The sequence below is a fragment of the Pelodiscus sinensis genome, chromosome 1 (genome assembly GCF_052426305.1).
Source record: "Pelodiscus sinensis isolate ZL-2025 chromosome 1, ASM5242630v1, whole genome shotgun sequence".
Lineage (NCBI taxonomy): Eukaryota > Metazoa > Chordata > Testudines > Trionychidae > Pelodiscus > Pelodiscus sinensis.
This window is the reverse complement of record NC_143052.1, coordinates 195,879,102-195,901,846: the sequence shown is the minus strand read 5'-3', so window position 1 is coordinate 195,901,846 and position 22,745 is coordinate 195,879,102. Positions and strand designations below refer to the sequence as shown.

General features: G+C 46.4%; 1 protein-coding gene and 1 long non-coding RNA gene across 2 annotated transcripts in view; both read left to right on the top strand.

Moving 5' to 3' along the window:
* Positions 1-8,612, top strand: part of LOC102444730 (cystathionine beta-synthase-like) — a 61,360-nt gene extending 52,748 nt beyond the window's left edge. Inside the window, exons 13-16 of the mRNA XM_089774227.1 lie at positions 833-967; positions 2,039-2,147; positions 3,070-3,154; positions 6,492-8,612. Of these exons, the coding sequence (XP_089630353.1) occupies positions 833-967; positions 2,039-2,147; positions 3,070-3,154; positions 6,492-6,652 (490 nt within the window). The 3' untranslated portion in view covers positions 6,653-8,612. The remainder of the gene's footprint in view (positions 1-832; positions 968-2,038; positions 2,148-3,069; positions 3,155-6,491) is intronic.
* A 1,508-nt stretch (positions 8,613-10,120) lies between these two features.
* LOC102444591 (uncharacterized) lies at positions 10,121-18,893 on the top strand. Its single transcript, XR_333024.5, has 3 exons — positions 10,121-10,544; positions 12,485-12,614; positions 16,168-18,893. It is a non-coding gene; the product is annotated as an uncharacterized LOC102444591 (long non-coding RNA).
* Positions 18,894-22,745: the final 3,852 nt, after the last annotated feature.

The following is a 22,745-nucleotide window of genomic DNA, read 5'->3' as shown; positions in this document are numbered from 1 at the left end:
GCTGCTTCCAGCATACCCGTTTGGACAATAGTCAGAGACAACAGAGGAGGAGGACCTTTTAAAATAGCTCCATTTTCTATTCAGAAAATATAAAAGACCAAATTTTAGATTACTGGATTCGGAGGGCACAAGGCAGGCATCATGATGATCATCTAGTCTGACTTCCTGAATTACACAGGCCGCAGAAATTCATCAAGTGACTCTTGTTGTGGAGGGGATACAGTCTTCCTTACTACATAAGCTAACTTATTTCCAGTTGAAGTTTTCTGCTTATAGCTGTCGGATCTTGCTTTGCCTTTTTCTGCTAGATTGGGGCCCTTTAACGTCAGAGGACTTGCAGATTTCCTTCTATTCACTGAGAACCGGACTTATCCAAACCTTCTTCCAGAAGCCACAGCTGCTGCATCGTAGGACTCTCTTTTTGTGCTGAAGTTACAAGCCCTGGGCCTTTAGAAATAGGGCTACAAACAAAAGAAGTAAAGTCAAGTGAAAATGCTCACCTTTTTATGGTTCCGAACTAGCTTGAGGGCTTGGTTAAATTAGAGGCAGCGTGCTCAACACCACAGGCTCAAGCCCTGAGTCAGGTGTCACTGAGCTCAAGTGTGATGATGACCTCTGTCTAAATCTGCCTGTATTTTAGTCTGTGTCTGAATGAGCTCTGTCTGAACAAGACAGCCCCACAAATGTCTCCTGCTTGTGAATAACAATCATTTGGTGAAACAAAAAACAGGACTATGTAGCACTTTAAAGACTAACAAGATGATTTAATAGGTGATGAGCTTTCGTGGGCCAGACCCACTTCCTCAGATCATTTGCTGTCATTTTCCAATAGGTGGTGGAATGTCAAGGTGCAGAAGCTGAATCTCCTGCCTCCTCTGCTGCTTGTCCCAGAGGTCAATTGCCAAACAGCAATCGAAATCCTCAAGGAGAAGGGCTACGACCAGGCACCGGTGGTTGCTGAATCTGGGTATCTCTTTTACTTGGGTGGACAATTATGTACATGAGTAACAGCAATATGAGGAAACTAAGGACAAAATACTTTAGAATTGCACAATAAACCAGATTCATTCTGTCCAGTCAGTACACTTTTTAATGTACCATTTAATTGCCTGTAGGGTAAAGTGAAAAATATGAATGCAGGCCTAATCCAGATAGATGCTGAGCTCCATTGTGTGGCCTGGGAGTGCACATACTCAGCCCCTCTAGGATCAGCTTTCTTATTTTTGCTATACACCGTAATAACAGATCTTGCCCATCAAGGAAGTGTTATATACAAAGTCAGTGGGCGTTGGATCAGACCCCTACACAACAAAGTGCACAGGAAAGGGAAGGAATAGAGATGAAACACTGGTAAATGACAGCACATGCCCATTAGCTGACTGTTCTTCAAACAGTTAAGTCCTGGGCTGCAAATTTCAGGCAATAATTGCTGTTAAAAACTCTTTATTGGGGATAGGCTCCCCCTCTGCAGAATGCATGATGTAATGGAACAGCTGCAGCAGCAGCTGAGGGATAGACAATGGAGTCCCTCACTGGCTAAACCAGTTGAGCTATTCCTACAGCCCAGCGTATCTCAGCTATTAATGATCTGGCCCCAGGCTCCGGCTTGGAGATGGAAAATTCCCAGACTGAAATTGTATCCTTGTCTCTCGGTATTAGCATCTAAATGTTGTGCTGTTATTGTTTCCTTGCTGTGCACTTTGCTTGGCTGCTTCCTTCCACACCAGGCAGTATACAAGTCAGAAATATGTTCTTCTGTGGTGGAAAATGACTGAGGATGGTACAGGAGAAATGGCTAGCGCTATAGCCCAGGGAGGAGGAAAGAAAGACATGACCCAACAATTTCTCAGCCTTGTTTTTACTGTTAGACACTAAAAGATGCTTGCATGAACTAAGGGCCACCTCCTTCTCCCAGTGAAAGCAATGGAAACTTTGTCACTGGCATCAAAGGGAGCAGGATTGGGCCCTAAAAGCTTAGCTGTTTAACATTTGACCACCTCAAGCTTAACCCTTTGCAAATCTCCCTGTTCTCTTCCAGTCACATTATGGGAATGGTGACTCTTAGTAATATCCTCTCCTCCGTGCTGACTGGAAATGCTCAGATCTCGGACCCAGTTCTCAAAGTCATCCACGATCAATTTTCAAAGGTATTGCAATCGCTACTGATTTGTTTCAAATAGAGCCCAGAGGTGAGTTAGGCACCACCCAAACCAGAAAGAAGGTATGTTCCCCATGCCGAGGAGGAGGAGGAAGGGAGGGAAAGGAATGGGATGAGCAAGAGGGAGAGACAGCAGATGAGAGGCGGTGGGAAGTGAGTAAGAAAGTAGAAATGAGAGCAGCAGGAGGAGTGGGGACAGGGAATTGAAGTGGGGTAGAGAGAGACTGAAGGAAAGGATCATACTGAAATGATGAAAAACCTGCCTGCCAGGATCTATCATTTGCATTTTTAGGCAAGGTAAAAAGCAAGGATTGTGTCTAGCTGGAGAAACTTGACAACTCTGAGTGACCCTCATTATCATAGATACATGATAAGAATGTTTTTGCCAATATGGGGATCTGCTTCTGCTCCTGCTCCCACTCATGCAGTGAGAAACAGCTGCTGAATTGGTAGAATTCTGCACTTGGCAGAACTGACCCTGTAGCCTGTGTGTCCGATGCTTCCCTCTGTATGAGTTGCCTAATTATAAATTGAACTATGTCTGGCTTTCTGCAGCTCTGCAAAGGAGGGAGAGGGAAAGCGGTAGTCCCCAACTTCTCTGCCCCTAGGCAAGCTCTGGGGATGATTCCTGACTTTGAAGCAGATCCTCAGATGGTGTAGACTGACACAGCTCCAGGGGGGTTTATGGAGCTTCTCCAAACTATATCTGGTGTGGACCTTTGTGCTTGTTTTTGTGTGCCCCCTGCACTCCTCAAAGCTCCAGGCATCAGTGCACCTGTACCTTCTGATATTCCTCTTCCTCCACCTCTGTACTGCCTGGACTGTGCTTTGAAAATAAGAAGTTGGGTCCCTAATGCTGTCTCAAAAGTGAAGTGTTTAAATGTCTTTTGTTTTTTGTCCTCTCTCTTTAGATTAGCCTGGATGACAACCTTGGAAACCTCTCTAATATCCTGGTGGATGATCATTTTGCTATAGTTGTACATGACCAAGTGCAATGTAAGTATCTTTTAATGACGTACAGGGAAGGACTGCTTTAAAAGTCAGATTCTGGCCGCTACATGGACCAGGTTATATGAGTTTTGTACAGGCATTCTCGTGGGGAGGGGGAGGAATGGAATCCTGACAATGGGGCTATGAAGGTACCAGCAGCTATGAAGGTACCCTATGCTGGCAGCTGCAACACTATGCTTCTCCCGCAGGAGGGATTTTTCCCCCAGGGTTCAACAGGGTCATGGATCCACCGGCCATTCACCCTTCTCCAAAGCCAAAGTAGCAGCAAGGGGAGCTGGATGCACTAAGGTTCCTGTTCTGATTATTTACAGCTGGACGCAAACAGATTTATTTTAGCGCCACCCCTACGGCTGTTGTAAAGCGTGTCTTTTTGAGGCCCGATGATCAAAGGAGGAAGCCTAGTCTGTGGTAAAAAGGCACCAGTCTCAGGAAGTCAAAGCTCGTCTTAGCTCTGCTCCAGACTGTGTGTATAACCTTGGGCTAGTCATGCAGGCTCTGTGCCTCAGTTTCCCATCTTTAAAGTAGGGGTAACAGTACTGCCTTATTCTCACCTGTTGTCTGCTTGAATCGTAAGTTTTTCCGGGGAGTTTTGTTCTTTACCGTGGTCTCATATAACACCTAGCACAATAGTGTCCTGACCTCAGCTGGAGCCTTTGCACATGACTGTAGTAAAACTGTCCCTAGAAGAGCCATAGCTGAGTCCGGCTGTCTCTGTGCAGCAGCTGCTGCAGAAATGGGTTTACACAGGTTAATGCTGTGGAGAGCAGTGTTACTACCCCAGAGAGGAGACCTGAGGACGAGCATACATACCTCTGAGAATGCCACAGAGGGCCAGAGAAACCCTGGGCTTGGCCCCAAGAGTTCCCATATTGCCGTGCAGATGGAGGAGCGAGTGCTCTCTCTCCTCGCTTGCTCTTCCAGGTTGCAGGCTGAGGCAGCTGGCTTAGCTGTGAGGGGGAAGGGATATTTCACAGTACTTCAGCGGGACACTTTTGGCCAGCTGAGGAATAACACCGTGCATATGCGCCACAGTGGGTATGTCTACACCGCAAGGAAAAACCCGTGGCTGGCCTGTGTCGCCCCTCTCAAGCTCCTGGGGCTGGCGCTGCCTGTGAGGCTGTTTCATTGCTGTGTCTGGGCTCCGGCTGGAATCCAAACTCTGGGGTGCCCCCATCTCGCGGGGTCCTATGGCCAGGGCTCCAGCCTGAGCCCTGATGTCTACACAGCAATGAAACAGCCCCAGGAGCCTGAATCAGCCAGCACAGGGTGTCTAGTTGCTGCGTAGACTCACTCTTGAGAGTCTCGTTCTTGTCTCCTTAGCTGGCACTTGAACTTGGATGGGTGGGGTGAAGTTAGGTGAGTAAGGTAGGGAAAAGTTAGCTTTGTCGTTCTTTACAAGAATTGAAACTCCAGCCAGTCCAGAACCCTACTGGGCGTGGTGCTGTACAGGTATAAAGAGCCCGTGTCAATGGCAGTCAGTTTCTCAGGCTGGGCACACATTACACCATAGGTCGGTATCCGTTATGTCACTCAGGGGTGTGAATAAGCCACTTCTCTGAGCGAGGTAAGTTGCACCAACTGGAGCAGTGGTATGGACTGCACTTTCTTGGTGGGAAGAGCTTCTTCTGCCCACACCACCAAGCTCTGTAGAGTAATCATAGCCTCAGCAAACAGTGTTTATAAAGGGGATAATTTCTTACGCCTTTCCTACCCTTAAAAGTGTTGCCACTTTATCTATGCTGCCACAAAACTTCCCTGTTGATGCAGCTATACTGGGCTAAAAGTGCTGATAGTGAAATAGCTTCTTCTGGCTCAGGGCTTTTGGAGACCTACTTATGCTGGCAAAAATAACACCCCTTGCCACATAGTTATGTGGCAAAAAATTGTAAGAGTAGACTATGCCTTATCTTAAAAGAAATGCTTGGTTTGAGATTTCACTGACACAAAGCAGTCAAGATAACCGTGTTCTGGATATTGTCAGAACTTCAGGGCGTAATTAGGCTGATTGTATGAGAAAACAATGTTCAATGTATAGCCTGCTCATGTACATGAGCTAGTGAAATAGCGTGCTATGTTGGCTTGCCACCTGCCAATGGGTCTGGAGTTTTAGGGTCAGGCCATAGCAGGCTGAACTCAGATCCTCCAAATCCATATGCACCTCCCACCATGAGCAAATCAAGCTATGACTCTGAGACTCCCTCTGTGATTATACCCCCCCTTTTTTTTTTCTTTTTTTTGCAGGGGGAGGGGAAGGGAGGAGAGGGAACAAGGGATGGGAAAGGGAAGGGTGCCTGGCCATCAATGAGAGCTGTAGAGGGTTGAAAAAAAAATCTATATTTCTGCAAAATGTTAAGAACAATTTGATTCAAAAATGTGTGTGGAAGATTTTGATTCTTTTTCCACACACACACAACCAACCCCCCCCCCTCCCCTTCAAATGTTCATTTTTTTTTTGTCAAAAAAATTCTTCAAAATCACATTTTTATTAAACCTTTTGAGTTTGACAAAATTGCATTTTTCACTGGGAAAAAAAATGTTGCTGGAAAAATTTCAGCTAGCTAGAGTCACCTCATTTCACCTTTTTGCACACTTTTTCTAGTCCACAGGTTCTGACCACAGTTCACCTTATTTTTATTACTTTTGTCCCATCCCTCCCAACACGTACTTTATTCTTTCATTTAGTAAACCCCACCTGGTTTTTATTTGTTTGCTTTTAAGAGGACAAGGTTGGTTGGTTTTTAAGTTATACTTTATTGCACTGTATATTGCTTGGTATTGGTGTGGTACAGCGCTATATAAGCAGAAGTGGGGCAGAAGGGTTGTTCAGAAATAAAAGTATCACTACTGCTGTTAAAGATTATCATTGATATGGGATGGGGAAAGCAAGAGTCATTGGAACAAAAGGTCTTGTAAGATCAAGGGACGAATTGGACTCTTTGTAGTGGTAAAGAATTTGCTCTTGACCCATGTGATCCTGATGTCACTTGACTTGCTGCTGGTGGGATTGTACCTAGAATCATTTTCAGTAGAATCATATAAGGGATAATGCTGCCCTTTTTGAGGGAGGGATGTAAAATCCAGTTTAATTAGTTAACTGGTTAAATATCTTGTTTAATGGGTTAACTGCTTAAATGGGGGTGGGCAGGGGATCGAGCCGCTGGTTAACTGTAATAGTAAGCATCACCCGATAAGAGTGTTGCTTACCAATTAACCAGTTAACCATTCACATCTCTCGTTTGACATCTTATCTTTATAAAATACCAGCCATTTCTGGATTACTTTTTCAGACATCTCAGTAATGTAGTTTGCTGTGTGCTTACAGATGTTGGAGATGGCAGTTATTCAAAGAAACAGGTGGTATTTGGAGTGGTCACAGCTATGGATCTCCTGAACTTCATTACCCAAAAGGATAAAAGCCAGTACCAAAAAGTTGCTTCATCCAGAGGATCGATTGCCTCAGATGAATCTGAAATAAGCCACTGAAGATTTTTCAAACTGACTTGGCTAAGAGTTTAATTTACGAATCCTTGGTCCCATACGTTTGATTTCATCCAAAATGACATCAAAGAAATCTCTGGATCAGATGATCTGACTAAAGAAGAATGTTGAATTAAGATGAGCAGTTATACCAAGATTACCCCCTCATCATCTCTGCTGATGTTGCATCGTAATGTTAATATATGGCTCTTATTGCACTGGTTTTATCTGACTTGTCTCTTGCTGTTTTCATGGTTAATTAACTCCACCTCAGTGTTAATTAACACCTTTGCACACTCTCAACAGATGCATGATTTCGGCTGGAGCTGGATCCATGTCAGGAGAAGCTCCAGCCCTCTACCAAATTTCACCCTTGCCTGAGGAAAACCTTCCCCACCCACAACCCTTCTGGGAAGAGCTGCCAATCAGAGCTCTCTTCCCCCTCCCTTCAGGGGCAGACCCCTTTCTTACAGGTGGAAGGAACAGGTAGAACCAAGTAGGTCAGGTCAGCTCTGCTTCCTTTTACCTCCTCCCCTCCAGTGAACAATGGGATGACTCTTCTGCTCCTCCTCTATCTCCCCTCCATCCCTGCCACACCTGGCCTGGGAAGGAGAAGAGGGGACCCTGCAGCAGCCTTCTCTCATGGGCCTGGGTGAGAGGTATGAAGACTCTCAGGACTGTAATTGTCACACAGGCATGCTGGGGATGGGCAGGGGAGTCTCAAATTCCAAAATACAGTCCTGTATTTTGTTTCAGCTACACCAGACTAACACGGCTGCATTTCTATCAAATTCCAAAGGCAGCCGAAATGCACACTGTAATCTTAACTTTAAAAAAAAAATCATGATTTGGGAGCAATTACTTATTTTTGGGGTCTCACGTGATTTTGATGCTTTGGCATCCATTCCAAGAGCTGTCAGCAGAGCTCAGAAGAGCTGCTTGTTTGAACTGCAAAACCACAGAAGGAATTAAGTGCACAGCAAGAGAAAACAAAATCACTTTTTACAGCCCATTATAGCCTGGGCTTCAAGCATGTGTTCTGAGCAGTTCAAGAGCAGTTTTAGCTTTTCCTAAGCAACAAGTCTGTGTTTTTAATCTACTCTAGTATGTACACGGGTTTGATAAATGATAACGTATTTATGGTTAGGAATGGTGTCTGTTACTTTTTGTTTGCTGGGATATACACAATGCATCAACTCTCTTGCAAGTATTTGGGTGTTTGTTCATGTCTGTTTTATGGCCAGAAAAGCAGACCACCATTGCAGCCTCAGGAAGTTCAGACAGTTTGCAAAAGCTCCCCACACCAAACCCAAGCTGTTCACTATCACTAAGGACAAACCATTGGGGAGGGGAGAGTGAAGAAGAGGGGAATAACAAACTGTGACAAAGTCGCTATTCCAAAACCAGGGAGGGCATCATGAAGAACAATGTTGGATGGAGACTTGGGGCTCATCTTACTATATAGCACTATATATAGCCTGTAGTTAATTCCACCTCACTGAGAGGTGGTAGTTATGTCAGTAGGAGAAGCTCTCCAGTATATGAAGCACAGTCTGTGCTGGGAATTGGGTTGATACAACAATGTCACTCGGGTGTGGATTTTCCATACCTGCAAGTGACATAGTAACACTGACATAAGGGAATAGTGCAGACCAAGTCTGACAGTCAAATCCTACTCTGACTTTGATTTCACAGAATCAGGCCCTTATTGGTGGATATTTTTAATGATGCTCTTTCTCAGGTTTCATAACTTGAAAGAAAAAACCCACCGAAGTAATCACAAGAACAAGAGCTTTTCGGGGGGAGGGGAGGGAGGAGAGAGAGAGGATATTTTTCATTTCCTGTTTCTCCAGCAGTACACAAGGATCCAGTAGCTGCAAGAAATTGCCTTTGTTTTATATATATGTGAAGGAAAATCATTGTGCATTATAGGACTGTGTACTTGAATAAAAACAAATACAATATTTATGACAAAAATATGGTTATTTATTTTAGAGAGACTACCCCTTTAGGATGAGCTCTGAAACAGATCTCAGAGGCCTGAGTCATTAAAGAATCCATGGAATGCTTTGCAAGCGTGACTGGGGATGGGGGAGAGATTGTTAACTCAGTGTGTTGGCCATAATTCAGTGTCTGCAGTTAAATTTCTCCCTGCAGCGTACAGTAGTTCTTCTGCTCTGTCCTAAACTGCGGTAGTGGTGCTATGCTGTTTGATATATAAATGTCACATTCCACCCTGCAGGAAGCTGCATGTCAGCAGAGGGGGGGCAATGATACCTGTGTCTTACTCTTAACCATGCTTCTGCAGGGACTTAAGTATGAACTTGAGCATGGGATCAATAGCTAATCTAGACATGATGAAGATGATGATTTAATTTGTATTACCATGGAGCATAGGAGCCCAAATTATGTTGCTTAAATTGATGCAGAGTTGGATTAATAGTTTGTAAAATATTTGGGGATCCTTCTGAGGGAAAGATTCTTTATAAATGTAAGTCATTCTCATTTTTGCATAACTCAAGGCCAAGTATGCGGCAAACCACCTACAATCAGTGGCAAGGTTTCATTTATTTACAAATGGAATATTCTCTCAAATGATTCAGAGCTATGAGACTGTTAGCCAGCGAAAGCTGGTGACTTTATTACCATTACCTTTGTCCCCCATGCCCTCTTCCCTCCTGTCTGTGACAACCCCATCTTGTTTGGTTTTAGATTGTAAAATGTGTGTCATTTGTTTTTATATTACATTTATTTGACTCTGTACGTTTTCACTTTGGTACAGATTTTTGGAGTGACAAAGCAAAACTGATTTTGTAGGTGTCATCAGTGGAAGAAGGTGGCTTTTATTAGGTAACTGGGTGGGGATTGTATTTGCTTGGACGGTATGTGTGGAATTTGGGATTGTGCAGTAGAGCCATAATGACAATACTTAGCTCTTATACACTGTGGCTTATCTGTAGCTCTCAAAGGGCTTTGCAAAGGAGGTGAAATAACATTGTCCCTACATGCAAAAAGACTGCACTCTCATTGAATAAACACAGTGCGCAGAGCAAACAAAAACCAGCAATTAGCTATTTCACCCTTTTCCTCAGCTATCCTTCCCCATGCACTTGGGGGCCAACATACTGCAGTTACATAGCTAAACAACAAAACCAGTGATATAACAGGTCTTTCCATCTATTTTCTCTCATATATAGTATTACAATAAAGTGCCTATAAACAGTTGGCGGGGATGGGGAGGAGAGCCAAGTAATTTGTATAACCCTTGTTTGCAGTGGTGGTGTAACCCTGTTGGTCCCAGGATATTAGAGACACAAAGGCGATGAGGCAATATCTTTGAATGGCCTGACTTCTACTGGTGAAAGGGATAAGGTTTCAAGCTATACAGAGCTCTTCTTTTGTGTAGTCAGTCAGCCTGTCTCTTCCCATCAACAGAAGTTGGTCCAATAAATATTCTCTCACCCACCTCGTCTGTCCTGTATAAGCATCCTCGCTCTGGGCAGGGTTTAAGTTCTGTTCCATTCCTTTTGAGAAGATGAAGAGCGTTGAACTTTCATGTGGGGGTAGCCATGTTAGTCTATCTGCAACAAACAAGGAGTCCTGTGGCAATTCTGTGACTAACAGAATCACTAGGGCATGAGCTTTTGTGGGTAAAACCCACTTCATGTGGTGGAGCATGGGAGGGGTTTGCAGTTGATCTGGAGAAATGGACGGGAGGATCTCAGTGGCTACTGGATGATTTCAGGACTGTGTGGCAGCTGGGGAATGGGACCGGAGATCAAATAAGAAGCTGGGTAGTGAGGAAGGCAGACTATGAACAAGTTTGGCAGCTGAAAGGGGATTTTTCTAGTAATGTTGCCTAGCACACGCTGCCTACGTGCCTCTGTCAGCCACTCGGGTGAGTTATATCACTGCAATTGCTCCTGTTTCCCTGGGACTTTTGCTTTTTTCTTTCCCTTTTAATCAACATAGGAATTTTAAAATAATCTTTTAACCTTTGAATTAGTGCTTAGGTGGGAGCATATTTAGAATGCCACAGGGATGGTGTCAGACGGGGCAAAAGGAAGTAGAATTTTAAACGTAAGGATGGGTGGGGAGACGAGATGTCTTTTTTTTTCTCTTTCTTCCCCCCCCTTGTTAGCATGGCTCAGTTTGGGGACCTTGTGAGATTTGTGGCTAAAGCTAACCAGGATGTTTATTTTCAAAATGACTGGGAGAGCCCAATCTTGCAAACACACAGTTCAGCATTTGTGTCATTTCACTGGTAGGAGAAGTCTCAGCAAAGTTACAGGAAGAACATAGGTAACGATTAACAACATCAGGCCCTAAATTCACTCCTTCCGTGGGCCTACTCCTATAAATACCTTGGCTTGCAAATGCCCGGCCTCTGGGGTTTGGAGGGGGTGACTTAAAGCCACCCACATTTAGGATACCACTGCAAGCAGACTTCACAGAAACAAGAGATGTTTTCAGGAGCCCATGGAAAGCAACTGGCTCTCACAGGGAGGGGAAAGCTCTAAGGAGGTTTGGATGAGGATAACATTGATGATGGAAATGGGGGTGCTTGCTATGGAGGTGTGGGCAAATGGGGGAGGGGGTAACACATAATTCCTAGCAGGGTGGAGATGGGGAGCATGGTGGGAAAGGAGCAAACTATACCCCCTGTCCTGGGGACAAAAGGAGGTGATTCTGGTATGGCAAAGGAGCATGTGGAGCACAGTTCCCGCTAAGGTGTGTGCCTGTGCGGCCATGCACAAATAATTCCCCCCCCCCCCCCCCCAACGCCTCAGGAGAGCTGCACAGGCTGCTGCTCCAGCGGGTGAGGCTGACTGAGATGTTGTGGTGAGGGAGCCACAGGGGTGGAGGGTCAGGACCTGCCACAGCTGTGAGGCGGGGGAGGGGGCTATTCTGGTGGCTGGGGCTGGGAATGGGACATGCTGCACGGCGGGGTGGGGGGGAGGGAGAGAAGGGGAGGATTTCTGCTCCGGCAACCGAGAACGTGTGTGTGTGTGTGTGTGTGTGTGTGTGTGTGTTAGTTAATAAATTGGGTGCCATGGTGGCACTCATCCAAACCAGCGCACATGACCTCAATATGGCGCACAAACCAAAACTCATTCTGCTCATGGTTGGAAAATCTTATAGGGAATACTAGTGTGGAATGTTCCCAGCCTCTGGAATGGGGGGGTGGGGGAGGGAAGAATACGGGAGCCAGGCAGGGGTGGGGGAGGGTTTCCAATTTTTCCAACCAGAGCGTGCGAATGGCATCCAGTCTGTCCAAGGGGAGAAATGGCCAACCCTATGGGGATACCCAGAACCCCTGGCATGATGGGTGGAGTGACAGGGACTCTCAGAGGGAGAAGGATGGGAGGGTGGCACACAGAGAGCTTGGGGGGCAGTGGAGGAAATGAAGAGATGCCAGGAGCCCTTGGAATGGGTATGAATTTAGCTACCAGCTGTGCAACAGGAATTCCTTATTCCCTAGCGCTGGATGCATTTCAGTGGTGTTGTATGTGTGTAGCTTCCCAATATTTTCTGTATGCTTGTGGATGGCAAACCATACACAGATATACCCTCTATGGACTGAGTTTAGCAGGAGCTTAATCTATTGTCTTTGGCGCTCTAGTCTCAGTCAAAGTTTAAAGTGGAGCAGGGACAGGGTAGGATTGCACCACAATCTGGAATAGATTTAAATGCTCAGATCACCAAAGGAGATATAGGAGTAACTGAAACCATTAGCAAGATAATCTTTTGGCCACTCCCAGCCATGAATTTTGTGTTGCAAAAGGCTCTCTTCTTCTCCCCCCTCCCCCCCCCCCCCCGGCCCCATTTGTACTGCAGCAAGGCTCAGAGAGCCTATTGCCTATAAAGAGGTGACCTTTCAGCTGGACTGATATGGTTGTGCCAGGAGAAAAATCAAAAGCCTGATCACCATTCCTGGGCCAAACCATCTGGCATCAAGACTGTCCAGGTAATTTAAACTGTTTTCTATTTTAGAGCAGAGTCATGTTTCTGATTTTAAAAAAGGGTTCCTTCTCCTATCCTGAAATATAAATTACCAGCCGTTAGTTAGAGTGACCATTTTCCAGGAGTGTGTGGTAGCTGGGGAGCAGGTCAGGAGACACAGGCTATCTTAAAGAAAACTGGACTGATCTGAGCAGAACATCAGCCCTATGTAACTATTGATTAATACATTTCTTTAACGTATCTTTATGGAAAATTGGCCTTCTTGTCAGTCAGACCTGGTTTTATTTTTTGGAAAAGATTACGAGTTTGGTTGACAAAGGGAACCATGCTGATGAAGTATACTTAGGGTTCTTTGGTAAGACATATGACTTAGTACTGCCCTGCATTCTGATGAAAAGCTTAGCACTTATACAATAGTATTAAAGCACAAATTAAAAGGATTAGGAACAGGCTAACTGTCAGAACTCAAAAAAAAAGTAATGATGATTTCCCATTGACAATGAAAGTATTTCTAGTGGGATTCTGCTGGCATCAGTTCCAAGTCTGCTGCCATTTTTATTAGAGATCTGGAAGCAAATGTAAAAATCACTACCTTAGGAAACTTGCGGATGAAACAAAGATTGGCTGAATGGTAAATAATGATGAGGACAAGGCAGAAGTGCTGCCACTGCTAAGCATTCACAAATTGGAAGGTTAGCTTAAAAATTATGAGATTTTAAAAAAAATAGTACCTTTTGAGTTCTTACTTGCCTTTTGCTTTCAGAGTCTGTAGAAAGGTGCATTTGGGTAAATGTTTTCAAGCTTCTCTCTGCAAACATGATACCTAGAGAATTTCATGTTTAAAAAAAGCTGAGATTCTTGTGCATTCACACAACTCCAGGAGCTGGGGCTTTAAGAAACACACCAAATATCCCAACACACATGCTAAATCTGAAGAATTGGTGGTAGCAGTAGGGTAGCTTATCAAGTGACCTTGATTAGTTGGTAAGCTGGGCCCATTCAAACAAAAGGCTTTTAATACATCCAAATGCAGGCCACACATACAGAATGCGGGACTGTATCCAGACAAACAGGGACTCTGAAAAAGATTTAGTGTTGTGACAGACAGACAACTGAACTTGAACACCCAGTGAGATGCTGTGACAAAAAAGGGCAATGCAGTCTTTGGAGATACAAATACAGGCGTAGCAGGTCTGAGGAGAGAGGTGATTTAACCTCTGTAGATGGCCTTGGTGAGATTTAGACGACTGGGTGTAGTTCTGGTGTCCTTATTTCAAAAAGGATTATGAACAACTGGAGAGGAAAAGAGACACAAAATGAGCTGAGAGCTGAAAAACAGGCATGAAACTTAAAGCTCAGTATGTTTCATTTATTGTAAAGAAGAGCTAGGAGGAGCCTTGCTAATGGTGTATAAGTACTTCCACAGTGAGGTAAGACAGGTACTCCAGGCTCTTTCATTCTAGTAGACAAAAGCATAACAAGTGCCAATGGCTAGATGCTGAAGCCAGACCAAATAAATTATGCCTTTCTCATGGGCACCAACTCCATGGGTGCACCAGGGTTGGAGCACACTCACCTCTCCCTACTGCAGAAAGCCACATTATCAGCACTTCCCCTCCCCCTCATTGCTGCAATCAGCTGTTCTGGGGCATGCAGGATGCACTGGGGGCAGGCAGAGGGGAAGGGCAAAGGCCAGGTGTGCTGGTGGGAGGGGCTGGGAATAGGGGTGGGGAGCAGAGTCAGAGCAGGAAAAGGCAGGACAGGCATGGGGTCTTGGGGAAGGAGTGGAGTGGGGGGCAGAGCTGGGAAGGGGGGAAGCAACCCCTGGCACCTTAGAGTAAAGATATTAAATTGCAATTATCAGGCTAATCATGTAGTCGATACATTTTGTATTTAGCCGCTAAGGGGACCTGCCGCAGAGCCGCTGTGAGATCCAGCTGGAGCCAGGACTGAGCAGTTCCAGCTCATGCCAGCTCTGAATCACTGCGGCTCTGCATTTTAAAGGTAGTAAGAACCACCAGGCCCTATAGAGGCACAATGCCCTACACCAGCACGGGCTGGTACTGCTCGGTCCCAGCTCACACCATGTCCAGCAGTCCCTGTTCGCAGTGACCTGGGCTGGCCATAGGCGGGGGCTGCTGCCAGATCAGCCCCTGCCTGTGGCCAATGGGGCTGCTGTGAACAGGCTGCTTGATGGCAGCAGCCCCTGTCCGTGAGGGGGCCCAGCTTCCCGTTGGGACCCCTGCAGACAGGGGCTGCTGCTGGAGCAGCCTCCTCTATTTTCCCCCACCTGCTGCCTCTAAAATCTTGGCATAGCCCCCCAAGAAAAAAATTATTGCCCACTGCTAATTTGGCTGGTGCTTGGTCCTGCTGTGAGGGCAGGGAACTGGACTGGATGACCTCTTGAGGTCCCTTCCAGTTCTAGTGTTCTATGCGTCTATGATCTATTGATCCCTCCTGGCTTGAAAAATAAATTGACAGCCCTGGGAACACTACACTTGATTGAAGCAGGCAGTGTTACACTAATTAAAAACAGCTTTTAAACATTGAATATTTAGATGTACTCCTCCTTAAAGCACTTTGTGCATGACTTCACTTATCTAAAATAGGTAAGTGAATTTATTACCACTTTATAGATGGGGAAAGTACAGCACAGGGATTAAGTAATGTGCCCAAGGTTACAGAGTATAAGTGGCAAGGCCAGTGTTAGTATAACTGCCACCCCGTGGATTTGAACCTGGGCTCTTTGAAGCTTAACATAGGAACCACAATAGCATGAGCTATAGAAGTCAGCTGGCTTGCAGTCTAAGCTGTAGAGCTCCCTTGTTCTCATGTGTTGCTGTAAGCGGGCTAAGTGCCACTACATGGGACAGTGAACCACACTAGGGCTATGTCTATACTGGCAGCTTCTTGCGCAAGAGTTCCTGTGCAAGAACTCTTGCATAAGAATATGTCCACACTGCCATGTGCTTTTTGCACAAGAGCATCCTTGTGCAAGAAAGCTCCGATGGCCATTTTAGCCATAGGGTTTTCTTGCACAAGAAACCCATACCACGCGTCCATACTGTCCTCTTGTGCAAGAGAGCTGACACTTGTTAGAAAAGAGCATAATTCTTGTGCAAGAAACCCTCTTTTCCCATGGTTTACTGTAAATCTTCTTGTGCAAGAGCAGGCGGGCCGTGTGGACACTCTGCTGGTTCTTGCACAAGAACAGCCTTCTTGAGCAAGAACCTGACAGTGAAGACATAGCCTAGGTGTGTGGGTTACATAAGAACTCAGGGTTGGTGGCTGCCCATATAAAAATCAGTCTTACAACTTACTAACTCTGCTTGAGTCCACTTAAGGACAAATCCCGTATGGCAACACAGGCCTTGCCAGGTAAGCAAAGGCCGAACTGAATTAAGCTCTCTAGAGGAGGGGCTTTCATTTTGTTGTGTTGAACAGTTAGAAGGTTTGGGTTGCTGGAGATGCTATTACTATACAAATGATAATTACAATACTAAAGCAGAATATTGCATAACTATTTCATGGTAGGTAACATGAGCATTTGATTTCAGTACCACAGGTTCGCACAGAAGGTTTACATTTACAATTGTATAAGGGACTCCTCTGAGCCAGGAATTCCTGTTATATCTCTTTGCCTTTTTCTTGAAAAAAGAAAAAAAAATGAAGCCTGCACACTTGCTTTGCCTGTTGCTGAGCTGCTTTTCGGTACACGAAGCTGCCTGTAAACCCTTGAAGCTGGACTGCACTCTTGGAAAATGTAGCCCATGCCCAACTCAATACACAGTGGAGTGTTCGGAGGATAACTGCTGTGCTACATGTGCTGCTCCATGTTCCTGCCCAGATTATCACCAGTTGGAATGTGCCATGCAAGGCTATGAGGATGGAAACGTCCCTGTGGGACAATCTTTCTACATTGACTTTGCCACCCAACTCTGCACCTGTGTTTCTACAGGGAATATCTCCTGCGTGTCAGTTTGCCCCACGGTTTCACCTACGTGTAAGGAGACAGGCAGCCTTCCTGATGCCTGTCCCCAGTGCGTATGTCACTTGGACAATGAGAGACTCATAACTGCTGGCACCACCGTCCCCAGGGACAGGGAGATTTGTGTATGTCCCCCTGACGGAGGGAAACTACTCTGCACCCCAACCACACCTCCGCCCACTACAGGTCTAGAAATTATCCCTTGAAGAACTCCATTGTCCCTGTACCCTGCTCTTCCCCACCCCATCCCCACTGTAACATAGGGCATCACAGGCCTCATCCTTACTCCTGTCCAAGGCCATCCTGAAGGGGCAGGGCAAGGCCTAGCATAGCCCTCTTGCTCTAGCTGGGCCCGGCCTCCCCTCCATCCTTTCCCACAAACCCCTCTCTCTGGTCTGCCCCATTCCACCCTTTTCCCCAAGCCTTCTCCCCCAAGTGGCATTAGATGTCAGCAGAGTGGCCTGGGGCCGGATTATTCTGCTTCCCATTGCTGCTGGTTCCAGACCACCTTCTAATCCCCTGGCCACACTTGGTCCTGTACTTCTGTGCACCCCTAAAGGGTGGGAGCTGAGGTAGTTGCCCTGAACCTTTGTATGGACAGAACAGAGGTGCCCCTACCATGCCATACTAGATGACAGGAAGGAAAAAACCACAACTTCACATGCACACTCTGTGCTCAGAACCACAGCTGGTGTACACAGGCCATTATGGTTACACATTGGTGCACTCAGACAGAAATGTTTACTTCCTTTCCAATTTTAGGGTGCCTGCCTCTTTAATGGATGACAGTCTGTGGACCAGTACCATTTTGTGTGCATGCGCGCACTGTTTTGGCCCCTCCATACATTTTTATTTTTGGAAAATACAGTTATCTTTTGTAGTCCACCCCCACATATTGAAGCATGCATAGCGGTACCCAAAGCACACAGTACCTGTAACTGTACAGCAAGCACAACACCATTCCTGTCTTCAGGAAGCTGCCCTGTCCCATTTATACCATAAGAGTCCGCACGACATGCTTCTTAGCAGCACCTAAGCTTGAGGGCCAGAAACCATCCCCGTGACTGACTTTTAAAGTGTCCTGGAAAGACCCACCCTCAGTCACATAACCCTCCTGGTGGCTGACTGTTTGAGACACCCAACAGCTGCTTCATCACCACCCTGGCATCAGCTTTGCCCTCTGTGACTCAGCCACATTACTCAGTGCTCAATAGGCTGCTGTGAGCCTGGGGCTGTTTTTCTCCCTGAGAGCCAAATGTTCCTTCAGTCTGCCAAAAACAGAATCAGTGACAATCTGTGCCAGTGGTGCTGGTAAGGTGGCCAAGGTAGGGCTTCCTAACCCAGGGAGAAGGGATGAGACGGAGGCCTCAGGAGGTGTCTCAGCTTGTCAGTAGAGCCAGTGTGCTGTGCCAGTTGGAAGAGAACATTTGTGCGGCTCTTGGTGTTGTGTTCCTACCGTGGGTGTGGCATGGACCAGTCTCCACTGAGCTCGGTGAAGCAGTCACAGTGGGCCTCCAGTGCTCACATAGCCATAGACAAAGAGCCCTGTCTTTTGGTGTACACCATGGGCAGCTGGTATAAGCGGCAGGGGAAGACCAAGCCTTTCTAAATGGCTAGCCTGGGCCCCACCCACACTGCCCCCCAGCCCCTCTTCAGTGCATCTCCCTCAGTCGCCTGGGGCTTTCTGGGCTTCAACTCCATTGAGGCTGGGGCTGTGCCACCAGCTCTCTGGGGTTGGGGAGGCTGGAGCCAGGGGCACTGCCTGCTTGCAGCCCACCCTCCCCCTGTTCTGGGAAAGGCAGGGGCTGCGTGCTGCCCCTCCGTGTCCCGCCCCGTGTTCCAGCCAGGGCTGGAGAAGGCTAGTGCAACCTGACCTTCCTCCACCCTATGTGCCTGCCGGTGAAGTCTGGGGCTGAGTGCTGCCCACTGTGTGTGGGGGGAGGGAGAAGGAGGGGTGTCTGGCTCCCATGGGGCCCAGAGCAGCAGGGGCCAGTCCCCTGGCAGAAGGGGAGGGGCTGGAGGGCTTGTCTATGCTGGTGCCAAATAGACATCCGCATGCCCTCTGTTGCTCCATTGCAATTTGGGACACCCATTGCAGGAAATCCTGCACAGTGCCCAGAGTCACAGTCCTGCCTCGCCAGAGATGATTAACGGCCCTGCACAGTTCCATGACAGTGGCCCCCATTGTGGTTTTTGCAGGTCTAAAATGACTGCTCATTGACTAGCAGCAGCCTGGGCTTGTACGCTGCCACGGTGCAAACACTACTCACTTCTCTCCATTGTCAGTGCAGCTCCCATTCTGGTGTCCCTGTGCTGGAGGGCTGGGCTGAGAGCCAGCCAGATGTTATGTAGCACCCCCAGCCCTACATTACCATGAAATTGCAGAGGTCAGTGGTTGTGTCTCAGGCCCAGAAGCAACATTCTGTCAACTGCAGCTGCTCTGTGAATGCCATCAACAGCCTTGAGTTGTCTCCTTGGCCCTTAGAGAACTGTCCTTAAAAAAAAAGTATCAGTCAGTTCCCTGTTGTAGGTCTGCAAGTACATAAGCCTCATGTGGCCTGGATTTTTAGCATTCACGAGAATAATGCTGAGCTCTGTGGTCTCCATGTTTCTCCCAGAGACAGCAGACACCAAAGAGTGGTGCATGGGTTTGGGGATTTTTTTTAAAAAAAAGCCATGAAACGTATTGGTTGGAGAAAGTTGCATGCTGGCAACTTGACTGCTAGCTCCCAGACATCCCTGGGAGATTCATTTTTATCCCACAACATAAGGTGAACATTTTCCAAAAGGCTCTGTACTAGAAAATGTCATGTGACACATTGGGATATCTACCCCTGGCGTATTGCACTTTGCATTAACACAAGCATTCCTGGTAAATTTGTGCAATACCAATGCAAGCAGCCAAGAGAGAGAGAAACTTTGGCAGCTGTATGCCAACATATCTTGCATTGACCAGCACAGACATAGCATGATAAAGCTTGACAAAAAATGGATTCACTCAGGCAAAATGAAATTACAGCAAGCGATGTGTGAATTTTAAAACAACCTTGCAGATATCCCTTATGCCTATGGGGGGAACAAACACTAGAATTAGTGCCAGATCATGATTTTTGTACACAGAATTTCCATTATTGCCATGAGGGTGGGGATTAGGTCATGTGTTCCAATTAAGGGCACTTTTATGCCTTTTGTTAAGAAATGTAAATTGTTCAAGAATCTAGCTCTATTTGTCCAGTTGGATGGCCTGTGACTAGTCTCTCACTTTAACCATCCGTTTTATTTTTGAAAGCTAGACGCCTGCTTTCTCTCAGCATGACAGTGATTCCCATCAGCAGGTCATTTCTGTATCAGTGATGGCTTTGAGACATAGGGCCTTCACACTTAAAAATCTAATTTAAAAAAATTGAAAATTTTAAGTTTTTCCAGTTACAGACTAATTCGGCTACCCCTTAGAAGCTATCAGAACGATGTTTAATACCTAAGGCATATTCCTTTTAAACTGGGTCTGAAGCAAAAACATTTGTTTTGTGGCAGAGTGATTAAAGTACTGAATTCCAGCCTATAGACAATAAACCCAGTCAAAGATTTTGAAGAATCTTGTTTGAGTCTACAAGAAATGTTGGCCAGAGAAGAGGAAAGACAGAAAATAAGAAACAGAAGGGTTGGAAGAGCTTAACAGGCAGAAATGAGATAAATGTTGTATGCATTATGGCCTTGCATTAACCTAATGGTGAGGGGAGGGTGTCTATATTTTAAATGTAAAGGGTTAGCTGGCACACTGCTGACCACATCTGTGTGGCTGGTGCAGATCATGGCATGTCATTCTCATCATGGTGTCAGCTAATTTTGATCACTGACATGATTTGCATGGCTCTGACTGGTCTGTTGTGGACAGTTGATGCTAATTTGACACTTTACATTGGTGTTTGAATACAACTCAGATTTGTAACACAGAAAAGCCTGACTGCTTTAGGCAACTTCCCATCTCACTCACTCACTATGTTATGGCCAATCATACAAAATGCAGAACGCATCCTCAATTCTTACTGGTCTCCCAGGCTATGTCTACACTGAAGATATTTTTCAGAAAAAGGTACACAAATTACGAGCCATAATTTGCTTACCTTTTTGCGATTCTTTTTTTGGAAGAGGCTTGTCCGACATTGGGCCAGTCTACACGGGGCCAATGCGGGAAAACCTCCTTTTTTGGAAGATTCCTCATTCCTCATAAAATGAGGCAGACATAAGATTCCTTATTCCTCATAAAATGAGGCAGACAGGGCTTCTGAAAGAGCGCACCTGCTTTTTTGGAAACCAATCCAAAAAAGCAGATGCGTTCCCTGGATTCAGATGGGATTCACTGTTTTCCAGCCTGTAAGGCAAGGTTTGGACTGGTAAAATCCTAAAAAAGTTCCTTTCAAGATAGACAAGCTGGTGTGTCAGGGATTTGTCACAGCTTAGCAGTTGCAAGCCTTTCACTTGCTGAGGATGAGAAGGCTAATAACTCACAATTCTGGGATCCCCACCAGATCATCACAATTACTAGACTAGAGCACAAAACACAAACACTGCATCAGATCTGGTTCCATCCAGCAGATGATAATTATGCAAATAGAGGACACAGAAAACATGGTAGCGCTAAGGCTCTTATCCTTCTTTTAGGCCAGCTATTCTCAACTGAGGGATGCAAGGACTTTTGGGGGCTGGCGCTGCATGGCCACCTGGTGAAACCCAGGGCCCCAAGCCCTAAGCAACCCACTTCCCCTCTCAAGCCATAGACAGTGTGGTATAGAAATGAAGCCAGCAGAAGTGTAGGACAGAAGGTAGGAGTCTCGGTGCCTCTTGGTCTGAAGCTGGGAGCAGCACAGGGCTGAAGACATGAGCCCCATCCTCCTCTCCTCCACTCTGAAACTGCTTGTGGCAGTGGAGCCCTGGTGCCCTCTCCACAATGTTATGAAGCTTCGAGCAGCATGGAGCAGACCGCAGAAGTCCCAGTACTCCCCCTCCCCCAGTCTGAAGCTGGGAGCGGCACAGAGCAAGGTTAGGAACCATTTAAAAAGGGATAGAGAATAAGACAGAGAACTGAGGTTTATAAAATCATGACCGGTGTGGAGAAAGTAAATAAGGAAGTGCTATTTACTCCTCATAACACAAGAGCTATGGGTCACCACATGAAATTTAATAGGTAGCAAGTTCAAAACAAAAGGCAGCTTTTCATCACACAATGCACGGTCAACCTGTGGAACTCTTTGCAAGAAAATGCTGTGAAGTCCAAGACTAACAAGGTTCAAAAAAGAGCTAGAGGACAGGTCCATCAATGGCTATTAGCCAGGATGGGTAGGAATGGTGCCAATAGCTCGTTTCCCAGAAGCTAGGAATGGGCAACAGGGGATGAATTGTTTGATCCTTACCTGTTCTGGTCACTCCCTCCAGGGCAGCTGGCACTGGCCATTGTTGGCAGACAGGACACTAGATGGACCTTTGGTCTGACCCAGTATATTTTTATAGATCCCTTGTGCTGCCTGCCCCTCCTTCCAACAGGGCTGGAACTAGGAGCTGTGCAGGGCTGAAGCCCTGTGCTCGGTGTTCCCTGTGGGCAGAAGCCCTGAGCCCATGGGCAGAATTGGGAGGCACAAGGGTGTTGCTCCCCTAAACTGCAATACCTTACATATAGTGAGGCAGACACTGGCAGATCAAGTGCTCCCTCCTTCTTACCTTCCCAAGTTCCTCTCAGGGCCCACCCTCTGGTCAGGGTGTAGGCAGCTGTCTCAGCTGTGGCATTCCCCCATCTACTGGTGGCACCAAGGTTGCAGCTTCTTAACTTCCAGGCCCCTTTGACTGCTCATGCAGTGCATTAGAGCTACCCAGGCATGGAGACCCAACTTCAAGTTGGCAGAAAGAGCCCTCAGAGCAGCCACTGAAGAGACAGCTGTTCTGCCATTCAGCCCCTTGCTGTCGCATCCATGTCTCCTGACCTACCCCTGGCCCAGAATCCCTAGTTATTCCCTCCCTGCACCATGAGCTGAACACAACCCTTAGCTACCCAGCTCCCAGCATCCTGAGGCTTCGTCTAGACTGCAGGCTTTTTGCACAAGAAACCTTTGTCGGAAGAGATCTTTCACAAAAACTTCTTGCACAAGAGAGCGT